At 51.0% G+C, this 19785-nt stretch overlaps 3 protein-coding genes across 11 annotated transcripts in view; 1 reads left to right on the top strand and 2 right to left on the bottom strand.

The window, feature by feature from the left end:
* Positions 1 to 451: 451 nt before the first annotated feature.
* Tmem134 (transmembrane protein 134) lies at positions 452 to 6799 on the bottom strand. Of its 2 annotated transcripts, NM_001078649.1 has the most exon segments (8): positions 452 to 1397; positions 1477 to 1530; positions 1684 to 1728; positions 4923 to 4999; positions 5120 to 5209; positions 5638 to 5702; positions 6559 to 6717; positions 6719 to 6799. In NM_001078649.1, coding segments are annotated over 8 exon segments (588 nt in total). In that variant the 5' UTR covers positions 6734 to 6799; the 3' UTR covers positions 452 to 1314.
* On the top strand, positions 6200 to 19003 carry Aip (aryl-hydrocarbon receptor-interacting protein). 4 transcript variants are annotated; one of them, XM_030250709.1, is made up of 7 exons: positions 6200 to 6309; positions 11214 to 11423; positions 14493 to 14672; positions 16589 to 16777; positions 17263 to 17439; positions 17537 to 17678; positions 17963 to 18300. In XM_030250709.1, exons 2-7 carry the CDS (start codon positions 11325 to 11327, stop codon positions 18166 to 18168), a joined length of 993 nt encoding a protein of 330 aa, XP_030106569.1. In that variant the 5' UTR covers positions 6200 to 6309; positions 11214 to 11324; the 3' UTR covers positions 18169 to 18300. The 4 variants fall into 4 exon arrangements, with proteins under 4 accessions (XP_030106569.1, XP_006531705.1, NP_057875.1 ...); XM_006531642.4 differs by lacking the exon at positions 6200 to 6309 and adding an exon at positions 6813 to 6981; NM_016666.3 differs by lacking the exon at positions 6200 to 6309 and adding an exon at positions 6901 to 7029 and having other exon boundaries at positions 17963 to 19003.
* Positions 18793 to 19785, bottom strand: part of Pitpnm1 (phosphatidylinositol transfer protein, membrane-associated 1) — a 13969-nt gene continuing 12976 nt past the window's right edge. For 2 of the 5 annotated variants that reach the window (NR_075078.1, NM_008851.4), the window contains one exon: positions 18794 to 19274. Coding sequence is in view for 2 of the 5 variants with exons in the window: in NM_008851.4 (NP_032877.1) it covers positions 19011 to 19274 (264 nt within the window). In the remaining 3 variants the exon portion in view is untranslated. Of the gene's footprint in view, positions 19275 to 19785 lie in introns of all 5 variants that reach the window. The other 3 variants (XR_003952753.1, XM_030250773.1, XR_388251.4) reach the window with 2 other exon arrangements.

Here is a 19785-nt window from a genome sequence, read left to right as displayed (position 1 = left end):
CAGAGTCCTAAGTTACTTAAGGTGGTTTGATTGCAGCTCTGAGGTTGGAAGGTCTGGGTGGGTCAAAGACTAGGTGTCCACTTATTCAATAAAGGCACAGGACTCTAGGGTGTCCAGCATCCTGTTGCTTCTCTATGGACACTCATGCTGTGGTCTGAAAGATGGAACACTCACTCAGCTGGTCTGTAGTGGCCCGCAGAGGGCTTCAGCCAGGTTTCTGTGGCGGCCTGCAGAGAGCGTCAGCCTGGTTTCCTTCTCTTCTCCTCTCCCTGGGTTTTAGAAGGGCTTGGGTTGTGCTGTTGACCTTGGTGAGTTGGTCCCTACCTACAACTGGGGCCTTGAGCGTCTCATCTAGGAAATGGAACTGAGGCAGTGAGGATTCTCAGGCTTGACTTGAGGGGAGCTCTCAGCACAGCTTGTTGCACATGAACTGCTGTGAGCTCAGATTTCCTTAAAGATTCTCGGTTTTGTTTATTTTTGTTTATTTAAGTTTCAGACATTATTAGCGGCCCCAATTTTCTAAGAACTTGAACTGTTTCAAACAGTTGGTGGCTCTAAGCATCGCCTTGTTACTGTGCTGCTCGGCTGAGAAGCCGTGATCCTACCCCCTCCTCTCCCTGCTTCTCCCAACCTCTGGGTCTAGAAAATAGGGCAGTGGGTGTGTAGAGGGGCACATGACCCACATTTAGTGACAGTCATGACTGCCTAGTGCTACAGAGCCAGGCAGGAACCAGGGTACCAGCCTCTAGGCCTGGTGCCTGCATCACTTCTTGGTGCCCTTGGCTAGGGGGCAGTGTTGAATCTCCTCAGGGATGAAGGCAGACAGGGTGGGACTACTTCATCCAGCTCTGCCCTGGGCATAATGGTGACCATGGGCACACCTGAGGCCATCCAGGTTGTCCTTGGGAAGTTGGTGGTCCTCTAGAGCTCTAGGTGGGTCCTTTACACACAGTCCCTCTGTAGGAGGGGACTGTGGTCGTTAGTGTGCTGGGCCAGGCTTGCTGGCCCAGGAAAGTGCAACTGTCCTTGTTGGAAATAATTACCCTTTTATTAGCACAAAATTACACCAACCCAGGAGTCCAGAACCCAGGAATAAGTTAAGGCACACATCAGGTAAGAGGCAATATTCCCAGGCTGGCATGCTCTAAACTTCCTGAGCAAATTCAAAGGGGCCTGGTGGTTGTGAGGGTCCCAGGGGCCTCTGCCTTCCAGGTGAAAGGAACAGAACCAGGTGTAGGTTGGAGGAATACCCTGTGGACACGTGGAGGTGACCTGAGGCCTTGGATCACTGGTGAGCCACTGGCCAGTTGCAGCTCACTTCTCAAAGTAGGGCAGGTAGAAGAATTGGAAGCCCCGGCGGCCCTTGACAGCGCAGTAGATGAAGATCACATGGTAGACTGTGGGGGTGATATCTGTCAGTGAGGGTGCCTGGCCCCACCCCACCCCACCCATGCCCCACCCTCTTGTCACTCTTACCTCCTGGGACTAACAGCAGGATGCCCGGCACAAAGAAGATGGCACTGGAGACACCTAAGGTAGAAAGAAACGGACAGCTCAGGACTAGGGGTCCCTGGGGATGATGGCTGCCTGGGAAGGCCCCCCTTTCTCCTGGGAGGTGGCTTGTGTGCCTTGTGTGGGGAGTTGGGAGGGTTTGCTGAGGACCCAGGCAGGAAGGACACTCACCTGGAGAGGGGGCCACCTCCAGTCCCACGCCGACCAGGATAAGCACTGCACACATATGATTGTGGAGGGGAAGGACGGGGGGGGGGGGGCGGGTAAGGGCAGGGTCTTTCAGCCAGGCTTTGGCCCGATGCGTCTCCCACCTAAACTGATGTTTCCTGGGCAGAACACCTCCCAGGATGCGCACAAAGCTGTTTCCAGGGCAGGGTACTTTGGCAGGCCCTGGGAAACAGCCCTGGGAAACAGCTATTAAATGGGAGGTTTTACTGCTATTTTGTATGACCTTTCCATCACTCAAGAAACACTTATGGAATACCCTCCACATGGCTGGTACTGAAAATTCTACCCCAAAAAGCAGAGAGGGGTCTGGCATGGTGGCAAGCACCTTGAGTCCCAGCACTCAGGAGGCAGAGACAGACAGATTTCCATGAGTTTGAGGCCAGTCTGGTTTACATATAGAGACCGCCCCCCCCCCCCCCCCCCCGCAAAAGGCATATGGGGACAGCAAGATGGCTCAGTGGGTAAAAAGAGTTTGCCACAAAATCCGACTACTTGAGTTCAATTCCTCAGACCCAAATGGTGGAAGCAGAGAACTGACTCCTGCAAGTTACCCTCTGACCACACTGAGCTATGGCATACATGCCCTCCTCCACCCACACAGACAAAAATGAACATTTGAGCTGTGGCATACATTCCCTCCTCCACCCACAAACACACAAATGAAAGAATGTAATGGAAGGGCAGTAGGCCCCCGCCCCACGGCCTTTTTTAGTGGACAGACCAACAAGATCCTGAAAGCTACGATCTATGTGTGGGAGCTTGAAACAACTGCCTCAAGTTAGCCCAGGAGACAGTTAACCTCTAAGCCTGGCAGGAATGACAGGAATGATGTCACTGGCAGGCCCTGAGCTAAGCATACATGCAATGTCTTGATAAACTCAACCATGACCCGATGGGACACAGCAGCCATAGATGGACCAAACACACAGAGAGAATTCAGTATAGAGGGAACAGCACAGCCAAGCCTCAGAGTCTGGAAGGAACCTGACGCTTTCTAAGAGCGTCAAGCACTTGATGGACTGAACAAGAAGAACCCGGGCTAGAGAAATCTGGGACAGCACATTGTCCCAGGCAGGGATATGGCCTTTGGTGGAGAGGTCATAGCTGGACTCACTGACTGGGGAGGGTGAAGCCAGGGGCCACCATGGACTTTTGTATATTTCATGTTCTACAAAGAGCACCCAAAAGGAGGTTCACACTCATTGCCTGACCCTGGTTTAGGGCTTCAGTTCTGTTCTCTTAGAGTAAACATCCTTCTCTTAGAGTAGCATTCCCTAGAGCCTTTTGCGGCTTTCTGGTGATCCCAAAGCTTGGCGGTCATGGGTTGGGTCTCAATCGCAGGCCATCTGTCTTCCAGTTGCAGCCGAGGAAGCCCGCTCTCCTGCCTGAGCTTGTGCCTTACTTCCCAAGCCAGGATGCTAGCAACACTTGCTTTGCTGGGTCGAGGAGAAGCTAGCGATAGGTGCCACCACTGCCTGGCCTGAAGTGGTGCCAGCAAGGAGCAGCTCTGTGTCCTAAACTCAAACACCTAGAGATGGAGATTAGATTTCTGGCCAGGAGACCTGGATGGCTGGGAGTTTTGACCTTCCTGGAGAAGGAAGGGAAGAGGACCTAGGGAGGCAGCCATGGTTAGTCTTCATGGCCCCATGTTGATCCCAACTCTGGATGCTCTGGGACACTGCATCTCAGTCCCATAAAGAAGACGGAAATACGTGGCTGTTAAATCTGCCTACGCTGGACCTCAGTTTCCTTCACTGAACAATGTGATGTGGAGAAAGGTCCTGGTCTGATCACAGACCACAGCTGATACCTGGCCTCAGGGACACTAGTATCCCCAGCACCTGGCCTGCCTTCATGAACAGGTTCTGGATGCTGCTCACCGCTCTAAGGTGAAAACCACGGACCTGTCAATAGTCAGCACAGAATCAATGGAAACTGTTACCTCTCCATCCTCTGGTGGCCTAACTCATCCTCAGGCTGAGTTAAAACAAACAAACAAACAAAACCACCCAAACAACTGGGGCGGGGGTGTGCAGGCAGCATGTATCTTTAATCCTAGCTTTTGGGAGGCAGAGGCAGGACCTCTGAGTTTGAGCCATCCCCGTATACATAGCAAGCTCTAAAACAGTCAGGGCTACACAGAGAAACCCTGCCTAGAAAAAAACAATAAATAAATTAATAATTAAATAAATAAGAAAGTAGGGCTGGAGAGATGATTCAGCTATTAAGAGTGTTGACTGCTCTACCAAAGGTCCTGAGTTCAAATCCCAGCAACCACATAGTGGCTCAACCATCCGTAATGAGATCTGATGCTGTCTTCTGGGGTGTCTGAAGACAGCTACAGTGTACTTACATATAATAAATAAATAAACCTTTAAAAACAAAACAGAACAACAACAACAAACCAAAAAACAAAAACCAAGGTAAGCTGGGCATAATGGCATATAACTCTAATTCCAGAGCATGGGGAGTGGGGGTAGAATGGTCAAGTGTCCAAGATCATACCTCATTGTCTGGGCTATGTCTCAAAACGACTTAAAAAGGGGGTAAGGAACTGGAGAGATGGCTCAGGGTTAGGAGCACATATTACTCTTGCAGAGGACCCAGAGTTGGTTCCCAGCACCCACACAGTGGCTCTTAACCCTCTGCAACTCCAGCTCCAGGGATCCAATTCCCTTTTCTGACCTCCTTGGACACTGCTCACACATGGCACATCTACATACACATAAAACAAAAATATGAGAAAAATAATTTTTAGAAACTTCAAAAAAAGACTGGGTGGTTGTGGTGGTGGTGGACGCCTTTAATCCTAGTACTAGGGAGGCAGAGGCAGGCAGATCTCTGTGAGTTCCAGACCAGCCTGGTCTAGATAGTGAGTTCCAGGAGAGCCAGGACTACACAGAGAAACTCCTGTCTCAAACAACAACAACACAAAAACAAACAAACAAACAAAAAAATAGAGAAAAATTAAAAAAAAAAAAAAAAAGGAAATACTTAAAAAAGTACTGAACCAGGTTCCATTTTTTTCCCTCCCTTTGTGACTCTGGCCAGATGATCAGGAGAGTGGGGCTAATCCCCTCACAGCCCTGTATGCTCAGTACCAACAGGGAGGCCTAGGGTGCTAAGGTGCTTCAGAGCCTGCTCATAGGAGGGAGGAAGTTTTAGGTCCTTAGGACACTCACCTAGCCCCAACAGCAGAAGCAGGAAGGAGGCCAGCACTACCCGGCGGTTTTTCTGGATCAAAGGATGTTGGGTCCAGCTGGGTGGCAGGAGAGCAAGACGGAGGTCAAGGAGGTGAAGCAGGCAGGGAGCTGGGGCTGGCTGGCAGGCAGAAGCAGAAGGTACTTGGAAGCTGAACCCCAAGTGAGGAGGCTCTCACCTGCAGCAGGCGTTGTAGGAGCGCTGTGTGCTGCTGCTGATGGTGCTGAAGGACCACTGCGAGCTGCGGACAGACATGTGCCCAGAATCCCTGAAGGACAGAAGGATGGTGAGGGGGCAGGGAAGATAAAGAGAGGGACAGAAGCTGAGAGATAAACTCAAGGTGTATCTAGGGACTGAGGTTAACCCCTGCAGGATAGAGGGTCCAGAAGGAGGTCAAGGGTAGGGGGTGAAAAGGAATTACAGAATAGAGTGTGTGTTAAGAGGAATGAAAGAGGGTGGGGACTGGATTAAACTGAGGATTCCTAGAAGACAGAAAGCCTGGCATTGATAAGGTGGAGGACCGGGGCACTGGGGTAAGGTGACCCAGCTGGACAGCAGATCCCATGAGAGAAGCAGGGCTAGGAATCCCTGTAAGACAGGTAAGTGCATCTGGTTGGGACTGGGCAGGTCCTTGCAGACAGGAGCCTGAGACACGGGGCCTGGGATAAGAAGGGTGGGTCCCCACCTGGCCCTGACCTGGTGCTGACTCCCCCATCCGGCTCCGGAGAGGCCTGGGCTCCGTCCTCATCATTTTCCAGGTTCTGTTACAGGACATAAGGTTCAGATAAGCTTCAGGAATGGGCCTTTCCACTGCCCTCTGGGGGGAGGAGAAAGGCAGCCTGACAGCTTCTGCCTGGCACATCTGGCAGCTGCTCTCCTGCCTCTCCCTGCCCTCCCAGCGGAACCGGTTTGATGATTCAGAAACCAAAACCTGGGTAGGAAGTAGGTGGCTGTTGGGGGCTTCAGCACAGAATCCAGCAGGGGTGGGCTGCCAGCATGGATCCCAGGAGCAGGTGACCACTCAAATGAGGCTCTCAGGATTTTTCAGGGACCCAACATAGAGACTTTGGATTTGGTATAGCATAGCACAGGCCTCTGGGTCTTACGTCCTAAAGAACGATAGGGTTGGGGGAAGCTACCTGAGACAATGATTTATGGTGTGGTTTAGTATGAAGAGATGGGCAAACACATCATGTGTGGGGACCTCCACTTTTAGGGTGATTCTCAAAGCAGAGGGGATGCGGAGGCTCCATAGGTCACGTGATCTGGGGCTCAAGGGATGCTGTAAATATCGACAAGGTCTGGTTCAGATTGGAAGTACTCCCCAAACTCCTCGGAGTGATATTGGGGTGTCAGTCTTCAAGACAGGTGGGTTCTACACTGTTGCTAAGGCCTGGGTTCCTAGTCCGAGTTTCCGGCTCTCCACAGCTGCACTGGAACCGAACTCAGAGCTCAGAGGGCAAGGACATAAATCTGGATGAGCAGACACGTCTAGGGGACAATTTTCCGCTCCGCTGGGGTCTCTAGGCAGAGGCTCCGGAGTTAGAATTCTCCGGGGCCCGGCCTGGGGTTCCGCCCTATCCTGGACAAGAGGGTGAGACGAGCAGGGCCGTTCACCTGGTAGCGTAGCCGGGACTGCTTGTCTTCATCAGCCACCTCGAACCGAGCCCGGCGTTCGAAGTGCAGCGGCCCGAAGCGGGCGACCCCGCTGGACTCGGGCTCAGGCCCCGCGTCCTCCAGGGTCAGCTCGAAGGCATCATCGATGCTAAACTGGGGGCCGGGCGGCGCTCATGGCCCCCGCCGGCCTAGGCGCCCAGCGCCGCCGCCATTTGAGCCCGCCACGGCCCCGCCCACCAAACAGGGCCCGCCCTCACAGGGCCCGCCCCGTCTCCCTGGGAGCGAAGATCTGCCCTCTACAACCGCCCCGCCCTTGCCCGCTCCTCCTCTGCAGGCCTGAGCAGCAGAATGCAGAGTTGCTTCGGGATCGCGTCAGAGTCTCGCGGGTAGCGGGACTCGCGGCGCCCCCCAGAGGTTCCCTTGGTGAGCGACAGCCCCGGCTGTGACCAGGACCGATCTAAGCTTGTGCTTGTAAGGGAGGGGGGAGGGGAGGAGGGGGGACGGAGGGACGGGGTGTGTGTGGTGTGTGTGTGTGTGTGTGTGACGGGGTGTGTGTGGTGTGTGTGTGTGTGTGTGTGTGTGTGTGTGTGTGACGGGGTGTGTGTGGTGTGTGTGTGTGTGTGTGTGTGTGGTTGCTTTCTCTGCCCAGGGGTGTGAGGTGTGTGTGTGGTTGCGTGGTGTGTGTGTGTGTGTGTGTGTGTGTGTGTGTGGTTGCTTTCTCTGCCCAGGGGTGTGAGGTGTGTGTGTGGTTGCTTTCTCTGCCCAGCAGCTCAAACCTCATGAGGTAGCCTGGATTCCAGTCCGCACTCCAGTGCCATAGAAACTCTTGGACCTGTTCCTCCATCCTACTCACCACAGCTTCCAATGGAGGGGTGTCCTTGTCATTTTTCAGATGTGGACACTGAGGCTCAGAGCTTATATTGTTTTCTCCAATTCAGAATACATGGGGCAGCTAAAGTGATTAAAAAACAATCTTTCTAGCACTGAGTCTGCATTCCCTTCTATCTTTTTTTCTTTTTTTTTTTTGGTTTTCTTGGAAGAGGAGCTCCCTATTTAGCTCACTCTGGCCTTGAATTCCTGATCTTTTTGCCTTAGCTTTTATAGTACTGCTTTCTCTTCAGTGCTCAGGAGTGTTTGGAACTGAATAGATGTATAAATAATAGTAAATATCGGTGGCAGTTTGTCAAAGTGCTACGTCTGAAATTTGAACCCATATCTTTCTAGCTTACAAAGTGTTTGCCCTCCTCCACGTCCAACCGCCCTCACATTTTATGATCTCCCATAAAGAACTGAGTCAACCCAACTTCTCATTTTATGGTTAAAGAGGCTCCTCTCTAGTTGTGGTCATTCATTCCCCCCCCCCCATTCCCTCCATCCCCATCTTCCTCCCCTCCCCTTCTTCTCCCAAGACCTGGCCTCACTGAGTTTCAACCCAGCCTGGCTCTTACGTGGCATTGTCTTCTGTATGGATGTGTTTGCAGTGTACAAACATGGGCTCCTGTATCAAGTGCATTCTGTTGTTTACATTTTTCCATTTTTCCACTCAGTGCTAATGGTTTCCACATGCATCTTGTTTGCTGTTTCTATGAGCTGTAGGCGTGGTACCATTTGGGCTTCCAACACTCAGCTCCGCAGCAGTCAGGCTGAGGTTGGCCTCATGCACACATCACTGTTGTCTCCTGTGAATGGTGGGAGGCCTCCTTTTCCAGCAGGTGGATGTCCAGGTTGTAGGGAGTGTACCTTGGCGATTTCCTGAATTGTGGTGAGGTGACACCTACCCTGAGGCTTCTGGCTTTCTCTCAGACCCGGTGGTTCTGATGGACACAAGCAGATGCTTCTCTCTGTCCTTGTCTCCTTTGCTGGCTGGTGAGGTCTTTCTGACACTGACATCTTCCTTTGTGGCTCTTACCAGGATGGAAATCACTATATGGACAAGCTAGAGGTCTCCTGCCTTGGCCTAATAATGGGATTACAGGCTTACCACTATACATGGTTTCTTTCTTCCTTCTTGCTTCCCCTTTTTCTTCCTTCCTTTCTTCCTCTGTCACACCCTTCCCTCCTTTTCCTTTTTTCTCCTCCCTCCTGCCTTTCCATATGTATTTAATTATTTTCTTTTTGTGTGTGCACAGGAGTCTGTGTGAGCATGCAGATGCATGGCGCATCTGTAGGTCAGAGAACTTTTTTTGGGGGGGGGGGTTGAGACAGGGTTTCTCTGTGTAGCCCTGGCTGTCCAGGAACTCACTCTGTAGACCAGGCTGGCCTTGAACTCAAAAATCCACCTGCTTCTGCCTCCCGAGTGCTGGGATTAAAGGCATGCGCCACCACGCCCGGCTCAGGTCAGAGAACTTAATGGGAGTAGGCACTTTTTGTCCACCATGTGGACTCAGGCGTCTAACTCAGATGGTCTGTTTGAGGCAAATGCCTTTATCAAGCCCTCCCTTTTCTGTTCCCTCTGCCCTTCTCTTTAATATTTATGTGTATGAGTGTTTTGCCTGCATGCATGCCAGTGCCTGGGTCCTGTAGAGGTCAGAAGATCCCCTGGAACTGGAGTTACAGATAATTGTGAGTGGCCAAGTGGGGGCTGGGGACCAAACCCCAGTTGTCTGGAACAGCAACACTCTATACCATGGAGCCATCCTTCAACCCTGTCTCAAGGACTTTCCCCATTGAGTTGTCTCATTGAGGAATAAGTCGATCTCAAGTATTCCAGTCTTACATTGTTGGGAGAAATCCTACTTGCTCTTTAGTCTGTCTTTCTCATCTTGCATTTTTTTTTTTTTTGCCTGTATGAAACAAAATTTGTTCTTGAAGTAGAATACAGATAACATTACCTGGCCTTCCTCACAGTTTCAAACTGCACAGTTCAGTTATGAATTCATAGTATTGTGTGGCCAGTCAGTCTGTAGAGCTTTGTAATGTTGTAAAATAGAAACTCAGTCCTTCCTTAAAAAACAACTTCCCCATTCCCACTGCACCGTTCTACTTTCTGTCTCTGAGCTGTCTATGTAGACACTTCAGTAAGTGTGATCATACAGTATTATTTTTCAATGTGCATGTTTGCCTGCATGTATGTTTGTGCATTACAGATATGCCTGGTGCCCACAGAGGCCACAAGAACACGTATTGTCTTCTGGAACTGGACTCACAGAAGGTTATGAATTGCTATGTGGGTGTGGAGAATGGAACTTACATTCTCTAAAGAAGTACAGTGCTCTTAACTGCTGAGTCATCACTCCAGGCCATACGCTATTTTTTTCGTGACTGATATTTCACTGAGAATACTGATAGGATTATGTAGTGTATTAAATTAGCTTAATTTGTGTGTGTGTGTATGCTAGAGAAAGAACCCAGGACCTCTCAAATGCTAGGCAAATGTTCCAACACTGAGCTACACTCTCAGTCCCTAGCTTAACATTTTATTTATTATTATTGTTGTTGTTATTGTTGTTATCATTAGTTTTTCAAGACAGGGTTTCTCTTGCTGTCTTGGAACTCCCTCTGTAGGCCAATCTGAACTTGAACTCAGAGATCCACCTGCCTTTGCCTCCCAAGTGCTGGGGTTAAAGGCGTGTACCACAACAACCTGGATAATATGTTATTATTTTTATCTATCTACATCTTTCATGCTCTGGTGTATACTTATCAGCCATATCGGTCAGCTTTCCTTCTGTTGTACTTTCTGCAAGATGAGTACAGCAGACTACTTAGCTCGCCTGTAAGCTCTCTGTGTTGATAGAAAACAAACCCAAGCATGTTTCCTCTTCCCTTCAGAAAGTCCCCTCTCTGAGGACTTTTTTTTTTTAAGATTTATTTATTTATTTATTATATAAGTACACTGTAGCTATCTTCAGACACACCAGAAGTGGGCATCAGATCTCATTACAGATGGTTGTGAGCCACCATGTGGTTGCTGGGATTTGAACTCATGATCTCTGGAAGAGCAGTCAGTGCCCTTAACTGCTGAGCCATCTCTCCAGCCCCTCAAGACTTTTTGCTGGAAAGTGAAGCAGTCAGAGTATGTGACTTGGGGCTCAGGGGAAAGAAAATAATCTTCCTGGTTATGATATAAGGGATGAAGACACTACAGAGAAGTATGTGTCACCACACCGGGTTTCCTTCCTTTTTTTTCTTAAGACAAGTGAATCTAGAGTCCAGAATCTAGATGTTATAACTTATGCTAAAGTATGCAAAATAAAAGGGCCAAAGGGGCCGGGCGGTGGTGGCGCACGCCTTTAATCCCAGCACTTGGGAGGCAGAGGCAGGCGGATTTCTGAGTTTGAGGCCAGCCTGGTCTACAAAGTGAGTTCCAGGACAGCCAGGGCTACACAGAGAAACCCTGCCTCTAAAAAACAAAACAAAGCAAAACAAAAAAGGCCCAAAGGGAATACACAGGTGAAGCGGTGTTTTTCGTTTTTCATTTTTCTAACTGAAGTGCCGATAATAGGGCATCTACAACTTAAATGGAGTGGCACACAGCTAGGAGAGCTGCAACCCCTATAAAGCCAACTAAGCACAACTGGCAGGGGAGGGACAACCAAAGGCCCGCCCCTAAGCAGGCTCAGGCTCCGCCCCCAGTGCCGCGTTAAAGCCGTAGCATTAGGAACCAATCACGGCTCTTTTCTTCATTCCCTCCCTTTTTTGGCTTCTGCCCTCAGTCAAAATGGCGCTTGCTCAGAAGCTGCCGAGGCGCTAGGAGTTGCCGAAACAGGTCCGGAAGCTACCGAGCGAGTCCGGAAGTTGCCGAAAGGGAGCAGCGGGGAAGGAGGATGGCGGATCTCATCGCAAGACTTCGAGAGGACGGGATCCAAAAGCGTGTGATACAGGAGGGCCGAGGAGAGTTGCCGGACTTTCAGGATGGCACTAAGGTTTGTGTCCATCCTCTCCCCACTTTCCCAGCGTCTCTTCTGAAGCGCGGTGCGCATGCGAGGCGGGAGGAGGCCGTAGGTGAGAGGTTGCGCATGCCCAGAGAGCAGCTGCCAGTCAGGCTACCTCTCACATGCCGAGCTCGACGCTGATTGGTCTGGATTTAAGTGGGAGTTAATTCAGATATGTCTACTCCGCCCCTTGGCTTTGCTTTAGGACTGCATTGGACAGGGGTGGGTGTCAGTCATCTCAAAATGGTTTGGTGTGGGTGTGACCTCAGTGCTGATACCCGTACCTGAAGGTTCAAAGCTCATGCAGTTTTGAGTAAAGGGGCCTTCTGAAACCATCTAGGACAATTCTCATTGTTTACATAGGGAAACTGAGGTCCTGGAACTAAAAAAAACACAGAGTCCCAGAGATCCAGTTTTCCAGACCAAACTCCTATGTCAGCGTTCTGATAGATGGTAGCATTGCTTTTATATCTGGGCACCAAGTTCAGGTGCCCCTCCCTAAGGCACTCCATACCTCTAGGTTCCCCTGCTTTGTTGCTGTAGATCTCTAATCACAGTTGTGGAGCTGATACCAGTGAAGCCAAAAGCAAGAATTCTGTGAATGAATGTATGCCCTCTGGCCAGTGGTGTTAAGCCAGCAGGCAGAGAGTCTAGTCTGATGTGGTGAGGGGTAAATGCTGAGAGCAGAGGGCAGGCATGTGGTGGTAGTGATCAGCTGTGCTTGAAAAGGGGATCTACAAGCTGGGCCTGGTGGCCCATGCCTACAGTCTCAGCCGCTGGTGAAGCTGGGCTACAGCATGAGTTCAAGGCCAGCTCAGGACACTCAATGAGACCCTGTCTTAAAATTAGAGAGATGGAGATAGAGAACAGGCTTTGGAAGGAGCCTGGCAAGAGGGATGCTAGATGGAAAAGCTTAGGATAAACTAATATAAGACTAATCTGTGAGCAGGGGCACGTGGTAAATAGAAGCAGGCAGGATTAAACAATCACTGGGGCTCAGGAGGGGGGACCGTCTTCTGCTGGTGAGGTGGCTTAGTGGATAGAGTGCTTGCTGCCAACCTGATGGCCTGGGTCAGATCCCCAGGACCCAGATGGTAGAAGGAGAGAAGTGACTTCTGCAGGTTGTCCTCTGACCTCATACAAGCATGATGTCACATGTGAGCCCCCAAATACAGAAATAAGTGTAACACCACCAGGGTTAAGGATGGGGCTTAGTGGTAGAGTCTAGGATGTAGAGGCCTTGGATTTTCAAGCAGAAAAGTAAAAGAAAAAGCCCAGCTACCATTGAGCCCTGTGGTACGTGTTCATAGGTTTATCTCCCACAATGCTAGACAGATATTGTTGATTCAATTTTACTGATGTGAAAACTGACTTCAGAGAGGCAGCACAGCCATGTAGCAGTTAAGAGTGTGGGTTCAGCTAACCATATCCTGTTGAGATTTCCGTCTCAAGCTCTCTTCTGTCTACCCTCACCCTAACATGATCTTATCTAGAATCAACGTTTTGACATGACTCCACGCCCAGATTACTCACAAGTGTGGATGTCTACCTCTCTCTACCCTTCTACCCTTGATGTTGGAATAGCACCAGAGTATTCTCATTTGTTTGTTTGGTTGGTTGGTTGGTTTTTTGAGACAGGGTTTCTGTGTAGCCCTGGCTGTCATAGAACTCACTCTGTAGACCAGGCTGGCCTTGAACTCAAAAGATACACCTGTTGTCTTAGGGTTTCTATTCCTGCACAAAACATCATGACTAAGAAGCAAGTTGGGGAGGAAAGGGTTTATTCAGCTTACACTTTCCATTATCACGAAAGAAAGTCAGGACTGGAACTCACGCAGGTCAGGAAGCAGGAGCTGATGGTGCAGAGGCCATGGAGGGATGTTACTTACTGGCTTGCTCAGCTTGCTTTCATATAGAACCCAAGACTACCAGCCCAGAGATGGTCCCACCCACAAGGTGCCCTCCCCCCTTGATCACTAATTGAGAAAATGCCTTACAGCTGGATCTCATGGAGGCATTTCCTCACCTGAAGCTCCTTTCTCTGTCATAACTCCAGCCTGTGTCAACCAGCCAGTACACCTGTCTTTGCCTCATGAGTGCTGGGATTAAAGACGTGAGCCACCATGTGCAGCTATGACCACACAGTCTTAATCTCTTCCATCTGTGCTGTCTCCAGTCCAGGCAGAGTTGCCTGGTCATACAGAAACCGTCCATCTTTGCCCCACTCCTCCTATCCTCATCCCTTTAAAGGTGACCACATCGCAGCAACAAGAGTCTAAGTTGGGTTATGTACCACTTCTGCTAGGAGCCACCCAGTGGCTCTAATTTCAGAGTGAAAACTCTCGGGCCCTCAACACATTCTGTATGCCCTGTGGAGTTCATCCTTGCCCACCGCTGGGGCTCCATGGAGTCTGCACTCCATGTTCACACTGTGGCACTGGCCTTGCTGATTTGAACACCCCACACTGTGTGCTTTTGTACCTGTTGTTTCTTTGGCCTAGAAACTTTACTACCTGAGTCCTTGTCTGACTCACTCTTTTCTTTATTCCTTATTGCTATTATTGCTTAAAATTTTGCCTCCTTAGAGAAGCCCCTGCCCTACTTCTGTTAATTTTTCTTTTCTCAAAATGCTAAAAAAAAAAAAAAAAAAAAAAAATCACTTTCCTCTAACATAGCATATGGTTTTGTCTGGCTCTCCTTCCTGTATTCTAGAAAGACCATGGGTGCTCCTCAGTGGCTCTGTAGCTTCTGCGTGGTTTACTGCTATGTTTTTTAGTGTCTTGTACAGAGTGTGGGTGTGTAGTAGGAGCTCAGTAGATCTATGTTGAAAGCATGATTAGAAACAGGCTTTGTCCTGTCTCCCAGGAGCCATAGGCCTCTTACTTCCTTGTCTGTTACACAGCTCTCACTGAGATGGTGGGATAAAGCCAGGTGCAGGGCTGGCTGGTGTTCCCAGGAGAGCGTCATCCAGGAGAGCATTCATTAGAAGCAGGGCTGTATGTGAGCTGGGGCTTTAGTGAGGCTTTGTAACTTCGCCTGATAGCCCGTGTGGTTTCGCAGGCCACGTTCCACTTTCGGACGCTGCACAGTGACAATGAAGGCTCCGTTATAGATGACAGCCGAACACGAGGCAAGCCCATGGAGCTCATCGTTGGCAAGAAGTTCAAGTTGCCTGTGTGGGAGACCATCGTGTGCACCATGCGTGAGGGGGAGATTGCCCAGTTCCTCTGTGACATCAAGGTAACAGTTCTGGGACATGCTCTGTGTCCTATCTTCAGGGCTCCTGCCCTGGCTTAGCCACTAACTTTGTCCAAATAAAGATGGGAGGTGGTGGTGCATGCCTTTAGTCTTAGCGCTGTCTCCAAACTACCACTAGACTCCTGACTTGCACCCTGGTCTCTATTCTCTTTCCTGTCCATAAACCAGACTCCAGCCAGAGACTCATTTTTAGGTGCAATTGGCCCATCGGACCCATTACTTCATACTTCTGTGGCTCTTGGTCACTATTAAGGTGGCGCATATGTGGCTGCTGACATGTCCCTTTGGAGTCTGATGTCTCATGTCTCCTCCTATACAACGAACCCCTTGCTCTTCCTTCTCTTTCGTTTCCTATAGCCTACCCCTTCCTCATACTTCAAAGCCAATTCATGGTTATCACCTCTGGGGAGACCCCTGCTGCTAAGGGTTTTCTTGAACCCCTCCTCTGGGTTCTTCTGCCTTCATGCCCCGTGTCAGGATCTGGTCTTCTGTCTAGTTGTACCCACACATGATGGGAACTGGCTTTTTCTTACCTCTCATTTCCAAATGGAGCCAACCCAAAGCCCTTTGTCCAAAACCATCCGCATATGAATGTCTGCTAGTAATTTACTGTGTGCCGAGAGCAGGGGCAATGGGAGTCCATCATCCTTACATCTTTCCTAAGGTTAAGTCTTCAGTTTCCATCTTCCCAGTGTTTTGTTTGTCCTGGGGCTGAGGACTGAGCCCAGGGCATTTCACCTGCCGGGGAGATATCATACTATCCAGGCCTACTCTTTAGAAACAGTGTCGGTGTGTGTGTGTGTGTGTATGTGTGTATGTGTGTGTGCGCGCGTGCGCGCATGTGTGTGTGCCTGCTGCCTGAGTGCCTGCATGCATGGGTGCTCTAGACTGGCTAAAGAGCTCCTCCCAGCTGGAGGAGTTACAAGCAGTGGGCCAGTCACACTCAGCTTTGACATGGATGCTGTGAATCTAAACTCAGGTCACTTTACCCTTTGAGCCAGCTCCCCAAGCCCCTGATTTTTGTTTTGTTTTTGGATCTCTGTACTGCCCAAGAAGCTCTTGAATTCCTGGACTCAAACGGTCCTCCAGCCTCAGCTTCCTGAGTAATAATAGTTGCAGCAAAGCACCAGGTAGCTCCCCTGGGAATTTGTTGTTGTTGTTTTTGTCTATTTGTATTGTTTTTCGAGACAGGGTTTCTCTGTGTAGTCTTGGATGTTCTGGAACTCACTCTGTAGATCAGAGTGGCCTCAAACTCAGGGCTCAGGGCTCCATCTGCCAAGATGTATACCACCATGCCCAGTTCCCCTGGGATTTGAAGATGTGCCCTGTGCCCAGCTCTGAGAGGGGCCTTGACATGAATAGAAGGAAGAAGTGGTGCTGAGCACAGGATGTGGTGAAGAGCTTGGTCTGGGGGAATCATCCCTAAGGAGAGAAGGGGAGGGGAGAACAGAGAGACACCCATACTGGGCTCCTGATGGACAGGACACAGAAGGGAACTGTTAGTGTGTTTGTAAGCTAGGCAGGTGCTGGATTTGGTGGCCAGAAATCATGACAAAGCTGAGGGCTTTACTGTGAGGGTAGAAAGGTACCGGCGGAAGCCAGGCCGTGGCGATGCAGGAGGCAGAGGCGGGTGGATCTCTGAGTTTGAGGCCAGCCTTATCTAAAGAGTTCCAGGATAGTCAGGGATTCATGAAGAAACTCTGTTCTGAACCCCCACCATCACCCCAAAGAAGAAAGAAAAAACCAAAACAAACATTTAAAAAAAAACAAAACAAAAACCAAGAGAGAAAGAAAGACACCAGAGGTGGGAAAGCCTGTATGCACGGTGATGGTGAGACTTCTCTGGTGCCCAGTGAGCACCTGCACAAATTGATGGCACCTCTGCTGCCTTCCTGCAGCACGTAGTCCTGTATCCTCTAGTGGCCAAGAGCCTCCGCAACATCGCCGAGGGCAAGGACCCCCTGGAGGGACAGCGGCATTGCTGTGGGATCGCTCAGATGCATGAACACAGCTCCCTGGGTCATGCGGACCTGGATGCCCTGCAGCAGAACCCACAGCCTCTCATCTTCCACATCGAGATGCTGAAGGTAAGGCCCCCTGTCTCAAAGGGGACACTAGCCCTACCTCCCCGATGTCCAGGGTTGGTCTGCGGAAAGGGGCAAGGGTAGGAAAACTGTGGAAGCCTCTAGGGCCCTTCTCAGGCCTCATTGATCACCTATGCCCACCCACCTCGACTCTTGTCCTCTGTCTGTGAGCCCATCTTTTCCTCCACAGCTGGCCAGCTGGCCATGCTCTGAAGGGACTGGGGGTTTAGGTGGCTCTTCTTGCCCACATAGGTTACTTTCCATGGAACAGAAACTCTGCCAGGGCATGGGTACTTGCCACCATCTTCACTGTTACCTGAAGTACTTAGTACTAGGTATGCCCAGGCATGTAGGGGCTGATGACACGTGCTAAGAGACCAGTGGTCAGGTGACATGGTTTCCAGCATCTGATGTCAGAGGCCAGGTTTGCTGCAGAGGATTCCGAGGTACCCATGGGCTCTGCTTTGAATTGGTTCCTGCCTTGGCAGGTAGAGAGTCCTGGCACCTATCAACAGGACCCATGGGCGATGACAGATGAGGAGAAAGCAAAGGCAGTACCAGTCATCCACCAAGAGGGCAACCGGTTGTACCGTGAGGGCCAGGTGAAAGAGGCTGCTGCCAAGTACTATGACGCCATCGCCTGCCTCAAGAATCTGCAGATGAAGGTATGCTCAGAGGCCGCGGTGGGAGGGGCACACGGAGGAAGGCATGGCTGCGGCCAGGTCTCAGCATCTCCACTTTCTTTGCCCCCATACACCCCAGGAGCAGCCTGGCTCACCTGACTGGATCCAGTTGGACCTGCAGATCACACCACTGCTACTCAACTATTGCCAGTGCAAGCTGGTGGCTCAGGAGTATTATGAAGTGTTGGATCACTGCTCCTCCATCCTCAACAAGTATGATGGTGAGCACCATGCCCTCTGGCAGCCCAGACTGGCCTCTTCCCATCCAGCGCTGTGGGCACATGGTTCTAGCCCTTAGCTTTGACATCTCTGAGCTCCCCACAAGAGCCTGACCAGAGCTTCCATGCCAGTGGGGAAGGGCAGTATCCAGGAAGTATGAGTGGTACCGTGTGACAGGGTGGCACTGGTACACCGTTCAGAGAGTTGTGGGCCTAGATGCCAGAAGTCAGGCTGGCCGTCTCCTCTCATGCCCCTTGCATGCCTCTGCTTTCTGGTGTCCCTGCAGACAATGTCAAGGCTTACTTCAAGAGGGGTAAGGCCCATGCTGCCGTGTGGAATGCCCAGGAGGCCCAGGCTGACTTTGCCAAGGTGTTGGAGCTAGACCCTGCCCTGGCGCCTGTGGTAAGCAGAGAGCTGCGGGCCCTGGAGACACGGATCCGGCAGAAGGATGAGGAGGACAAAGCTCGCTTCCGGGGCATCTTTTCCCACTGACAGGGCCCCAGTTCTGCCCTGCCTTGCCATGCCCTGCCCTGCCCTGCCAAGCCCACTGCTGCCACCACCTGTCAATCCCCCACTGTCACTTTGCGCTTCTGTGTATATAAAGGCCTTATTTATCTCTCTGGCTTTGCAGAACTAATCTATCTTGAAGGCTGGTCATCACTGGCTAGGGGCTTGGTAGTCAGTGGGAGGGGTGAGATCAGGTTCTTACCCTAGTTCCCACTGGCTTGTGCTAAGGTCTCTGGGAATTTCTTTCTGGCCAATACCAGCCTAGGGAGCCTCTAGTATTAAGTGGTAGAGAAAGCAGGCGTGGCCCACACAGGCCACTCTATCATCCTTAGGTTCCACAGTTCCTGGCTTTAGAGACAGAAGTTTCCTTAGGGGCAGAGGTGAGGGGAGTTGCAGGCTCAGAAGCCACGTGACTCTCATAAACTCCAACACCGTCTGAGGTTGGGGGCAGGAGAAGGAACAGGCAGACTACCTAGGAAATGCCCTAGGGACTCGCAGCCAGGGCTTGTGAAAGTGAAAGTATAGGAGCTCCAGCCTGGCTGCCTCTATGACCCTGAGTAGGTCCTGGCCCCCTTCAGCACCTCAGTGCCCCAGACAGGAAGGCCCACAGTAGAGTGCAGTTGTTTATTTTTATAGGTTCACACACTGGAAACGCTGCTGGGCCCTAACCCACTCCCTCCTTCCTCCCCTGGGGGCTGGGTCCCCTACCCCCGACAAAGGGAAGTAATACTGTGGTGTAGTCATACAGGGTGTGGGGGCCCCAGATTCCCACAGTCACCAAGGCCCCTTGCGAGTCAATAAATAACCCAGTTGCAGCCAAGGTTCCCTCACTCTTCACTGTCCAACTTGAGGCTGATGCTGCGAGTCTTGCCCCTGGCCAGGGTGGTGGGAGGTGTTCCTGGACCCTCACGGTCCACCTGGCTAGGGCCTCTGGATCGAAGCAGCTGGCTCTGCTTCCGGAGGAAGTCCACAGGGGCAGCCACAGCATAGCTACTCTTGGCCAGAGCGGCTCTCGGAGGTCCTGAGGGAGCATGGGAGTGGGAGCCTGCCTCCAGCTGGCCCAAGTGGGCCACATAGCCATCTGACAGGAACTGTGGGCAGAAGGAGGCAGGGATGAGGGGACGTCCAGCCTCCCCCGAGGCTCCTGCACAGGGTAGATAGACCGGGTGATACTGGCAAGTGGCAGGCTGGCTCAGCCTGATCAGGAAGCCTTCTCCCACTACGTAGTATCCCCTGACTCTGAGCCAGGCACCTTGGCTCCACTCCCAGTTTGCCTCTCTCTAGGCCTGACTCATCCTCGGGCTGGCATCTTGGGGAAATAACAGCATTTAGCATTTAGCAAGCTTAGGCCCAGCCTTGAGCCTTTGACCTACGGTGAATGATCAGACCTTTGTTATAAGCTAATGAGTACAGATAGTGCTAGCATCATTCACTACCCACAGAACAAGCTCAGAAAGGTCAAAGCACCTGCCCGAGGCCATGGTAAGATGATCTGTATCTGAGACCTTGAACAGTCACAGCCTGTGGTCGTTGGAGTCTGTACACAGCAAGTGTAGCCTGTTATCCCTATCCCAGGAGGAATAAGTAGTTCTGGGGCCACAA

The sequence above is a fragment of the Mus musculus genome, chromosome 19, assembly GCF_000001635.26.
Source record: "Mus musculus strain C57BL/6J chromosome 19, GRCm38.p6 C57BL/6J".
Lineage (NCBI taxonomy): Eukaryota > Metazoa > Chordata > Mammalia > Rodentia > Muridae > Mus > Mus musculus.
Note: the sequence above shows the minus strand (reverse complement) of the source record. Positions and strands in the feature narration are given on the sequence as shown.